We start from the raw sequence: 12,251 nt of genomic DNA, 5'->3' as shown, positions 1-12,251 counted from the left end.
TGAATCCACAATCGTGGTCAAGGAACGTTAAGTGAGATTGAAGGGCAAAGAAAAAAGACGCATGTGACTGTCACAGGACCTTCGATTATTGATTTAAGAGCCTCAGATGTTTCTCTGAGCCATATGGTGATCAGAGCAACACAGGAAACAGCTTCAGCCACATTCTTGTTCTGTGGAGAAGGAGGAGATTTAGAAGCAAAAAATAAACATAACTGCTTCCCTAAATTTTACAAAACACATCTTTTACTGAGTTCTAAAGCAAGTAAAGAAAAAATTTAAGTGTGTCTATATTTGATTTTGAGTTTCTCTGTATGTCTTCCTCCATCACATGTGTGTATTTATTTTATTCGAGCTTTATGGGGATATAAGTCGCACAGCATACAAGTCACGCTTTAGGGTGTACAATTTGGTGGCGTTCAGTAGATTTCCAGGTATGTGCAACCATCACTCTAATCAATTTAAAACATCTTCACCCCAAAAAGCAACCCTGTGCCTTAGCAGCCACCTGCCCTCTCACCCACCCTGACGCTGGGAGTCAACAATCTGTTTTCCGTTTCGAGATCTGCCTGTTCTGGACACTTCATACAAGTGAAATCGTACGTTGGTGGTCGTTTGTGACTGGCTTCTTTCCCGTGGCATAAGGTTTTGGAGGCCCTTCCCTGGTGTAGCACGTTTCTGGGCTTAATTGGTTTTAATTGCTGAAAACATTTCCATCGTGTGGTGCAGTCCCCATGTTTGTCCACTCATCTGCCGGGCGGCATTGAGGTCGTCTCCACTTTTTGGCGACTATGAATGATGTCGCTGTAAGCATTCTTATACAGGCTTTTGCCTGGATGTGTTTTCATTTCTCTTGGATGTGCACCTCGAAGTGGACTCACTGGGGCATTTGGTGACTGTATTCAGCCTTTTGAGGACCCGCCAGCCTATGCTCCCGTCCCCAGCAGTGTGCGAGGTTCCAGTTTCTCTGCTTCTTCATCAAGCTTTGGAACGGTGTCCTTTTCCCTCTGTCCACCCCAGGGAGCTTGAGTGGTACCGCACTGTGGTTTTGATTTCATTTGTCTACTGGGGAATGATGCTGAACGCCTTTCTGTGTGCTCTTTCACCGTTAGGATATCTTCTTTGGAGAAATATTCAGCTCCTATGCCCATTTTTATTTGGATTATTTGTCTTATTATATTGGAGTTGTCAGATTTATATATTCTAGATTCAAGTTCCTTCTCAAATACGTGATTTACAAAAATGTTTCGCTGGCGCGGTGGCTCTCGCCTGTAATCCCAGCACTTTGGGAGGCTGAGGCAGGCGGATCACAAGGTCAGGAGATCGAGACCATTCTGGTTAACATGGGAAACCCCGTCTCTACTAAAAATACAAAAAATTAGCTGGGCGAGGTGGCGGGCGCCTGTAGTCCCAGCTACGCAGGAGGCCGAGGCAGGAGAATGGCGTGAACCCCGGCGGGGCAGAGCCTGCAGTGAGCCGAGGTCATGCCACTGCACTCCAGCCTGGGTCCGAGACTCCATTCAAAAAAAAAAAAAAGTTTCCCATTCTGTGGACGGCCTTTGCGTTTTCTTGATGGCATCTTTTAAAGCATAAAAGTTTTTAATTTTAGGAAGTTCATTTTATCTATATTTTTTCCTGTGCTTTGGTGATATGTCTAAGAAACCATTGCCTGGTTCACAATCACAAAGAAATGCATCTATGTTTTCTTCAAATAGCTTTATAGTTTCAGCCCTTTTCTGTCTTTAAGCCACTCTGAGTTCATTTTTGCAGATTTTGTAAGATGGGGGGTTAAGTTCGTTGTCTGGTGTGTAGAAATTGGGTTATCCTAGCATTATTTGCAGGAGAGAGTATTCTTTCCCCTCTGGGTGACCTTGTCTCCCTTATCAAAAGTATCACATGTGCAGGTGCATGTCTGGACTCCAGTTCAGTTCCATGGGTCCATGTGTGCATCCTTGTGTGGGGCCCCACCCTTTTGATTACTATCACTTTGTGACTCTTGGGATCCGCAAGCGTGAGTCTTCCAACCTGGTTCTTCTCTCTCAGATTGTTTTCGCTTCTCAGGACCTGTTGCATTTCTATATGAATTTGAGGATTGGCTTTTGCACTTCTGCAAAAAAAGCCATCTGAGGTTTTGACAGGAATTTCAGGGAATCTGTAGGTCACTTGGGGTAGGACCTACCTCATCTTAACATTATTAAGTCTGCCAATCCATGAACATAGGATGTCTTTTCATTTATGTAAGTCTTGCTTAATTTCTTTCAGCAGCGATGTTTTCTAGTTTTCAGTGTACGAATCTTTCACGTCCTTTTTTTTTTTTTTTTTTTTTTATTAAGAGACAAAGTCTCACTCTGACACTCAGGCTGGAGTGCAGTGATGCGAGCTCGGCTCACTACAGCCTTGAACTCCCAGACTCAAGCAATCCTCCCACATTAGCCTCCCAAGTAACTGGGACTACATGTGCTTACCACTATGCCTGGCTAATTTTTGTATTTTTTTTTTTTTAAGACAGGGTTTGCCATGTTGTCCAGGCTGGTCTCAAACTCCTGGGCTGAAGTGATTCCCCCATCTCAGCATCCCAAAGTGCTGAGATTACCAGTGTGAGTGACTGCATCTGGCCCTCTTTTACCTCCTTGGTTAGGCGGTCCCAGGGGTTTTATTCTTTTAGATGTTATTTTAAGTGGAATTGCTTTTCTAATTTCCTTTTGGGGTTTCTCATTGCTAATGTATAGAAATACAATTGATTTTTTATTTTGCTCTTGTAACCTGCTCCTTTGCTGAGCAGCAATGAAAGTGGGCATCCTTGTCTTGTTCTCTTCTCACAGGGAGAGCTTTCAGCCCTTCACCATTGAGTATGATGTTAGCTGTGGGTTTCCCATAAATGCACATTATCATATTGGGGAAGTTCCCTCTAGTCCTAGTTCTCTGAGTGTTTTTATCATGAAATAGTGTTGCACTTTGTCAAATGCCTTTTCTGTATCAACTGTGTTGAGTGTGTGGCCTTTTCCCCTCTGTTCTATTAAAGTGATTTATTACATTGATTGATTTTCCTATGTTGAACCACCCTTGCATTGCTGGGATAAATTCTTCATAGTCACGGTATATAATTCTCCTTATATGCTGCTATATTTGATTTGCTAGTATTTTTGAGGTTTTTTGGTTTTGTTTTTGTTTTTTTTGAGAGAGTCTCGCTTTTGTCACCAGGCTGGAGTGCAGTGGTGTAATCTTGGCTCATTGCAACCTCCGCCTCCCGGGTTCAAGCGATTCTCCTGCCTCAGCCTCCTGAGTAGCTGGGACTACAGACGCGCGCCACCATGCCCAGCTTATTTTTGTATTTTTAGTAGAGATGGGGTTTCATCATGTTGGCCAGGATGGTCTCGATCTCTTGACCTTGTGATGCACCCATCTCAGCCTCCCGAAGTGCTGAGATTACAGGCATGAGCCACCGTACCTGGACTATTTTTTAGGCTTTTTGCATCTCTATTTATAAGGGATATTTATCTATAGTTTTCTTGTCTTTATCTGGCTTTGCTAGCAGGGTAATTCTGGCCCTGATAGAATTGGCATAGAATGGGCTTGGAAGCATTCCTGCCTATTCTAGTCCTGGGAGACTTTGAGAGGGATTGGTGTTAATTCTTTTTAAAATATTGATAGAATTCACTTGTGACACTATCTGGTCCTGGACTTTTCTTTATCAGGAGTTTTTCAATTATTGATTCAATCTCTGCTTGCTGTTGGTTTGTTGGGATTTTCTGTTTCTTCTTGAAGTAATTGGTGTTTTTTTATTAATTTATTCATTTCATCTAGGTTATCTAATTTTTTATCATGTAATTTTTGTAATATTCTCTTATAATCCTTTTTATTTTTTAAAAGTCAGTAGCAAGCCCCCACTTTTATTTCTGATTTTAATAATTTGAGTTTTCTCACATTTTGAGTTTTATTCTAGGTAAAGGTCTGTCAGTTTTGTTGATATTTTTTAAAAACAAAATTTTGGTTTATTGATTCTCTATTGTTTCTTTATTTCATTTATCTCTGTGCTGATCTTCATTCTTTTTTTCCTTCTGCTAGCTTTGGCTATAGTTTTCCTTTTCCGTTTATGTGAATTTTAAGATCAGCTTTTGAATTTCTAAGCAGTAACCAACTGGGATTTGATAGGGATTGTGTAGAATCTGTAGATTAATTTGGGGATTCTTTCTGTCTTAAGCCTTCCAATCCATGAATATGAGATGTCTTTCCATTTATCTAGATTGTCATAATTTCTGTCAACAATGCTTAAGTGCTGTCAGCATTCAAATCTTATACTTTTTCTTAAAATTTTAAGGAAGTTTTTAAAAAATGGGGCTTCAGATAGGCTCCTTTTGCCATATGGTGGACTATGCCTTTCATACCATCATACAGTAAGTAGAGGAATAGGTTCAATCTCTGTTTCTTACTAGGATCCTTGGCCTATGTTTGCACTTGTGTTTGACCAATGTTTTGACCAATGGCAGGGTGGGCTCCAGGGCCTGGGGGACTTTAAGAGAGGCAAGATGAGCAAGCGTCACTTGGGGGACAGAAGAAGGGGCAGCAGAGTGGACGGAAAGACCAGGGTGGCCGAGACAGTCAGCATGATTCCAGCACCACCAGGGCTGTCTCACCGTCTTCGGCAACTCCAATTACAGTTTCTGAGGAAATGTTGCTTACGTTTAACTGGGAAAAATACACCATGGTAGAGTATATCAGTTTTTATTTAGTAACTCGCTCCATGGTCCACTTTATAAAGCTTCTGTTGTTCTGTTTGGTTTGGTTTGTTTGGTTTTTGCTTTAAGTTCAGCGGGCTTCCACTTCCAGCAGGGCAGTTCTTTTTAGGGTGGAGGGCAGGAGAGATACATACGGAGGGACTCCCCCTCCCTTTCCTAAGCAGAAGAAAATGCAGGCAGATAAGGCTGGGTCAGATGAGCTTCAGGCAGGGAGGAGGAACTGGCATTCCTGGTGGGAAGGGCCCCTCATTGCCTGTGGTCAGGGGAGGGCTGGGGAGGACCCCTGTGCACGGCCTCTTCCTCTGTGCTCTCCCTCTGGTGGCTGCCCTGGGTAAGCTGCATGATTTCCCCAAAGCCCTGGGCTGCGTTTGTCACCGAGGTGTGCAGGCATCTGGCTGGCTCAGGTCAGCCCAGTGTGGAACTACTCGCTGGGTTTGGACAAGACAGTAGGAAAGTACGGCTCCAAACACTGCCATCCCATCCATCAACGGCCAAGTGTAAGATGTGGGAATGCTGTCCATCCACCCTCAGTTTCCTCAGCCTGCAACAGGGTAAGCGCTGCTCCGTAAAGGCGGTCAGAGGGTTGGAGGGGACTTCCAGGGAAGAACCTCACCAGCACGACATGCACCCTGTAAACATTCACTGCATGCTTCACGTTTTTAGGCCAGCCGCCCCATAAGTGCAATAGTAAGACATGCATTTACATTCTATTCTGAATTTGGGGAGATGGTTCTATGTTCATGAATAATGACTATAATTGCTGTTTTCTCTCAGTGACAAAAATGGTGTCGTGAAGACCTGGAAATTAGGAAACTAAGATGCTTTCCGCATTTTGTGTTTGCGACCTCATTTTCACAAAAAGAAATTATCAGCCCCTAAGTATTTATTACACATTGTGCACACCTAAAAAACCCAGAGACCTAGCACAGTGCTCATTACACATTCTAGTGTTGCCATTGTTTACAGCACGCTGCCATTGTCGTTATTGTGATAATATTTTAAAGTACGTGTTTCCATGTGTCCATCAGGAAATCCAGTCTTGTACAGTAGAAATGAGAATGTGGTATCAACATGTGGCATAATCAAATTTAATTCATTTTGGTTAAATTTTATCTTTTGTGCCATTCTTTTATGGAGCCACATTCATAACATAGCTTCTAGGCTAAACATTAGGCAGAAATAGGATACGTGAATCGGGCAGTAATGGACTCGCTTTTTAATATGAAGGAAGTAATTGTATTAAATTACATGTTAATGGAAAAACAAAGCAGGAGATAATAGGATGACAACTTTCTGCCGCTGTAAAGTCTGGATTGCAGCACATAGTTTTGCTATTTAGCAGTTGAGTATTGAATTTCATTTGAAAACTTGCTTTTAATTATATTAAAATAATATCTAAATATTCTCCTAATATATTAAAGTGCTCTCGTTATAATTTGACTATTTGAGAAAGGAAGACGCCGCCAACCGTTACAGCATAGGTGCTCCTGTGAGGCAGTGTAAGCACCTGAAATATAGCACAGTGGGAGGGTCACTTTGAAGTTAAAGGATCTGTTTCTCCTTGAACTGGAGACTATTTACTGTGAGAAGATGCAGAAGCGATCCCTTTGCTGGCCTCAGTGGGAGAAGCAGCCCCACAGCTTGCTGTCAGTCTCTGGGGATCCCTCGGGAAATCTTTATGTTCCCTTCTGCATTCACACCTGGGTGTGAGAAGCTGGTCGCTGACTTCCCAGGGACCTATGAAATCTTCCTTATCCCATGTTTCCATGGCCATGCTGGCCCAGACAGCTGGCAGCCCTGGATCCTGAAATCGGGGACGTTTTGAAGCCGTTCCTAGGACTAATCACTTGGTGAACATTCTCAGCAGGGGATGTTTTGTTGTTGTTTGTTTGTTTGTTTTTGCCTTGGTTACCTGGAGGGTTGGGGTTGGAACCGATGGGAAAACTCTCACTCCCCATCGCTCTGCTTGCTTTCCCGGGCGTCCATGTTGCTCAGGGAGTCAGAGTGGACGGCTCTCCAAGTGCAGGGTGCGACAGACTCACCCCAAGACTGCAGGCAGGGGTGCATCTCATGCTGCAGAGGGTGGTGGCGAGAGAGGAGCAAGTGGGAGAGATGCTCATGGTGATGGGGGAGCTAGCAGGCAGGAATCCATTCCAGGATCCGACGCATGGAGGTGGCCCAGGGGAAGAAGGTGATGGACAAACGTGTGGGGGATAGTTCCCTTCCTGAGGAGATGGCCACGCTCAGCCCTCGAGGAGGCCACTTCTTGGCCCTGTCTGGGTCTTTGGCCTCGAGGACAGCACACAGCAAGGCCAAGTGGTGTGGAGCCGGGTCTTGGAGTGAATGCAGGGGGTGCATTCCAGGCCTGGAAGCAGAGGTGGCAGAACCCAGCCAGCGACATCTACAAATGACGGCAGCCGGGTGTGCCTAAGGCCCAGCAGACTCACAGGGACGTGTGGACCGTGGTGCAGAGGGAGGCTCGGCAGCTCCTCTGGTCATCACAGAGCATGGACATCTGTTCTGGGCCTGGCACTGCTCTGGGGTGGCCTGTGGCTGTCAAAAGGCAGGCAGCTGTGCCCTCAGGAAGCTCGCTGTCCTAGATATTGCCCTGGGTGACAGGTCGAGAAGACAGGGCTCCCCTAAAAGTTGGCGGATGGGCTGGGGCGCATTTGAGGGGAGTAGCCTCACAGCTGTGTGTGGGTGGAGGCAGGGGGAGACGGGGACAGAGGAAGAGGCCATCCTGATGGTCCTGGTGACAAGGAGGAGGGTCTGGGGAGGGAGGGGCCTGGGATGGAAGAGGCAGGTGTGGGGTTGAGGGGGGCCCACCAGGAGGAGGAAGGTGTGGGTGCAGAGACCAGGGGAGCAACAGGTGGTGGAGCTGGCAGATCCTCCTTCTCTGCAGGTCACCCCAGCGCCCAGCTGCCTTCCCAGGGAGAGAGGAGAGAGCAAGCGACCCTGCCCCTCGGTGGCTCAGAGGCCATAAGACAGGCTGTGCTGTGTTGTAGCTACAGCCTCACTCCTCCAGGCATTCAGGGAAAGCTCATTGCAGGCTGCAGGAGGGCACAGGGAGGAATCGGGCGGGAGGGGACGCAGCCTGGCCTCTGGGAGGAGTCAGGCAGGAGGGGACACAGCCTGGCCTCTGGGGAAGGAGGCACAGCTGCCGACACACAGATGGGCCTCGAGAAAGCCCCTCCCATCCTCACTAGCCTGTAAGGGTGTGGACTGAACGAACGATTTCACGATTAATACGTGTGTATGTGATACAGGAGCTTACTAGACAATATCACCCATCAAGTACCAGATGCTATTTTTAAAACTTCTTAAGCTGTACCACAAAACTGAAATCTAAGTGAAATACAATTATGGTTTTCCCCCAAATTGTTAATTTCCTTTAATACCACAAAATCCGGCTGTCAAGAGACCTGTTGAATCTACTAGATGCTAAATCTTGGTCATTAACCATATGGGAACATCAGTGTTTCCTTTCCACTCCTCACACTTTGCGATATAAAAACAACTGCCTGGCCGGGTGCCGTGGCTCACACCTGTAATCCCAGCACTGTGGGAGGCTGAGGCCGGTGGATGACCTGAGGTCAGGACTTTGAAACTAGCCTGACCAACATGGTGACACCTCGTCTCTACTAAAAATACAAAATTAGCTGGGTGTGGTGGCGCATGCCTGTAATTCCAACTACTCAGGAGGCTGAGGCAGGAGAATCACTTGAACCCGGTAGGCAGAGGTTTCAGTGAGCCGAGATCGTGCATTGCAGACTGGGCGACAGGGCGAGACTCCGTCTCAAAAAACAAAAAGAAAATTAGCCGGGCGTGGTGGCTGGCGCCTGTAGTCCCAGCTACTTGGGAGGCTGAGGCAGGAGAATTGCTTGAACCCGGGGAGCGGAGCTTGCAGTGAACCGGGATCGCGCCACTGCACTCCAGCCTGGGTGACAGAGCGAGACTCTGTCTCCGGAAAAAAAAAAAACAACCCACAAACCTGCCCTTTCGCGTGCCCAGGCCAGACATGGACACTGATTGCTGAAGAAACAGCCCACAGTGGGGGTCACACGTTCCCCTTCCCGCACCTGAGGGTTTCCGCCGCGCTTCCAGGTGTTGAATGCCGTTTCTGTTTCCCCGCAGACCCGCAGTACTCATGGTCGCCCACGCAGCACTTCAATGAGGAGCGCTACTCGCCCGCGCCCAGGAGCATGAAGGGCCTTTCGGGAAGTCGGACGCAGCCGCCGCTGTGTTCCGGGCACACGTGCGGTCTGGCGCCCCCCGAGGACTGCGAGCACCTGCACCACGGGCCCGACGCGCGGCCGCCCTACCTGCTGAGCCCCGCCGACAGCTGCCCCGGGGGGCGCCACCGCTGCTCGCCGCGCAGCTCGGTGCACTCGGAGTGCGTGATGATGCCGGTGGTGCTGGGCGACCACGTGTCCAGCAGCACGTTCCCGCGGATGCACTACAGCTCGCACTACGACACGCGCGATGACTGCGCCGTGGCCCACGCGGGCGCCAAGATCAACCGCATCCCGGCCAACCTGCTGGACCAGTTCGAGAAGCAGCTGCCGCTGCACCGGGACGGCTTCCACACGCTGCAGTACCAGAGGACGTCCGCGGCCGCCGAGCAGCGCAGCGAGAGCCCCGGGCGGATCCGCCACCTGGTACACTCCGTGCAGAAGCTCTTCACCAAGTCGCACTCGCTGGAGGGCTCCGCCAAGAGCAACGCCAACGGCACCAAGGCGGAGGGCCGGGCAGACGACCACCACCACGCCCACCATGCCAAGCACAGCAAGAGGAGCAAGAGCAAGGAGCGCAAGCCGGAGGCCAAGCCCCGGCCCGGCATGAGCAGCTGGTGGAGTTCGGACGACAACCTGGACAGCGACAGCACCTACCGGACGCCCAGCGTGCTCAACCGGCACCACCTGGGCCCCGTGGCCCACTGCTACCCCGACGCGCTGCAGAGCCCCTTCGGGGACCTGTCCCTCAAGACCTCCAAGAGCAACAACGATGTCAAGTGCTCAGCCTGCGAGGGGTTGGCGCTGACGCCCGACGCCAAGTACCTGAAGCGCAGCTCCTGGTCCACGCTGACGGTCAGCCAGGCCAAGGAGGCCTACCGCAAGAGCTCGCTGAACCTGGACAAGCCGCTGCTGCACCAGGACGCCAAGCCCGCCCTGAGGCCGTGCCACTACCTCCAGGTAAGCAGGCGCACGGCCCTGTGGAGGCCGTCTCGGCACAGCAGGTGGTATTGTGGTTATTCCATTTTTAATTGACAGATAACAACTGCATACACGTTTAGGGTGTGCGACAGGGTGTTCTGAGATACGGGTATGTTCTGGGACAGCTCCACTGAGCTGTTAACACGCGCATTACCTTACATACGTTAAGTTTTTTGGTGGGAACACTTAAAATCCACTCTGGATGATTTCCAAGTATTCAGTACATGGTTGTTAACTGCAGCTACCGTGCTGGCCAACAGGTCTCTTGAGCTGACCCCTCCTCCCTGAAATGTCCTTTGACCAACATCTCCCAGTTCCTCCCCATCCCCAGTCCCTCTGGTAACCACGGTTCCACTCTCCGCTTCTATGAGTTCAGCTGTTTCAGATGCCACCCGTGAGAGCGACCGTGTGGCCTCTGTCTGTGTGCGCCAGGCTCATCCTGCTTTGCACAGTTTCTTCCAGCTCACCCATGTTGTGGAGAATGGCAGATCTCCTTCTTTCCAAGGTTGAATAGTGTCCCCTGTGTATATATGGCATCTTCTTTATCCATCATTTGCCGGTAGACTCGAGGGTTGATGGCACGCTATGGCTTTGTGCGCGGGGCTGCAGGGATGGCAAGACGTTATCTATGGGCAACTCTCATGAGCGAGTCTGGCCTGCTCTGGGAGGGCCTCTGAAGATCCCGACTCCTCCTTGGAACCATCCCTCTAAACCCAGCGGGCCATTTGTTTAAGGCCTCTAAGGTTGGAGGGTTTAACAACCACAGCAAACACAGACTAGCCCATGTGGATGTTTTCCATGTGAGAGCTGATCAACCGGCCTAAGGGAAATGGGCCTGCGACATTCGTGAGTTCACTCTCTGCACCTGGCCACAGCCTCTCTAAGCATCCCCCGCCACAAAAAGCCTGATTATGGAAAAGGCCTCTGTGTCTCTGGGGTGTGGATTAAATGAATTTAGCAAAGGCAAAAACAAATTAAGGTAGATACCTGGAGCTGGCATATTCGAATTCCCTGTTTTATGTGATTTCACTCTCTGTCTCTGAATCGTGCCGTGCCTGAGTTTACTGGAGAAGCCCTCTGGGAGGCACACGCTACTTCTGAGGGTGCCGCTCAGTGACTTCCATCAGTCGATAGCGCTGTTAAAAAAACATAACATGTGTGTCCCAACTCACAAATCACTCTTGCTTGCCTAGAGCGGTGGCTGTGGGCCACGCATCGGGTTAGAGACGTCTTCATGGAGTAATGGGCCATTGCTGGCTGAGCCAACAGGCAGTCAACTAATGGGACAGGGGGGACCAGCAGCCATGATTCTTTCTGGGAGTCGTGGTGGCAGATCCTTCCAGCGGCACCATCACCATCAGGTCCAGTGTCCTCATCTCAATAGCTCTGTTTTGAAAGGAAATGCTAACCAAATTGCCTTTGCGGGCAGATTTATTCAGAGACAAATTGGTCGTTGCATAAAATATTATCTTATAGCAATGGAAGAGGCATAAATTTTGTTTGCCGTTGGCAAACCCTAATCATATCCAAATGTAAAAGTTGTGTCTGCTTGTTTAGAGAAGCCTGGTATAAAGAATCGGGGTTCACTCTGATCTGCCTCCTCATTGTCACAGACACACAGCTCTCTTGTTTTTGTCTGTGCCTGGGGTGGATAGTCAGTGTTCCCTGAGTGAGCACTTCAGGACACTGTCAGAGCCTCCACGTTTTGCCCCAGGGTCACCTGCCTCCAACGCCTGTCACTCTCCCCCAGCCCCTTCAGCCGCGCCTTCTTCGCAGGTCCTGTGCCCCTTGGACCTGCCTTCTCCCAGGAGCTTCTCCCACCCACTTCCTCCCAGGAACACGCTTCTCTCTGCCTCCAACAGCTATTCCATGGTCTAGGTGCAGGGAATACCAATCGTCCACAAAGGTGAAGTGAGACAGAATGAACTCGCACACTGTCAGCTCCTTTCAAAAACCATCCCTCCGAGAGTGACCTCATTCCATCTGCACTCACGCCTTCCCACCCAGGCTACACTGCAACAAATCCCACACGACAGACAGATACAACTGTAAATATGCATGTGTTGATCTCCAAAAGATCCACACGGAACGATGAGGACGGTTTCTTTTGAAACATAACCACCTGCATTATATCAGCCTGGTCAGTGGTCACACTCCCCTGCGGGCTCCCTGTCTCTTGTTGGCTTTTATTTGAATCAGGAGCCAGAGAAGGGGCCCACCTGGCAGCTGCTGATGAGCCTCTTCATCTCGTTCAGGCCGAGGTTTCTCCTGTTTGTCCTGTCTTCCTCTGCCTGGTTTTTTTTTT

General features: G+C 49.1%; 1 protein-coding gene across 3 annotated transcripts in view; it reads left to right on the top strand.

The window, feature by feature from the left end:
• DLGAP2 (DLG associated protein 2) overlaps positions 1–12,251 on the top strand; it is a 937,648-nt gene that overhangs the window by 777,645 nt on the left and 147,752 nt on the right. For all 3 annotated transcript variants that reach the window (XM_032162534.2, XM_032162533.2, XM_032162532.2), the window contains one exon: positions 8,868–9,925. In XM_032162534.2, coding sequence (XP_032018425.1) covers positions 8,868–9,925 — 1,058 coding nt within the window. The remainder of the gene's footprint in view (positions 1–8,867; positions 9,926–12,251) is intronic.

This window comes from Hylobates moloch, unplaced genomic scaffold (assembly GCF_009828535.3).
Source record: "Hylobates moloch isolate HMO894 unplaced genomic scaffold, HMol_V3 SCAFFOLD_8, whole genome shotgun sequence".
Taxonomy (NCBI): Eukaryota; Metazoa; Chordata; class Mammalia; order Primates; family Hylobatidae; genus Hylobates; species Hylobates moloch.
Note: the sequence above shows the minus strand (reverse complement) of the source record. Positions and strands in the feature narration are given on the sequence as shown.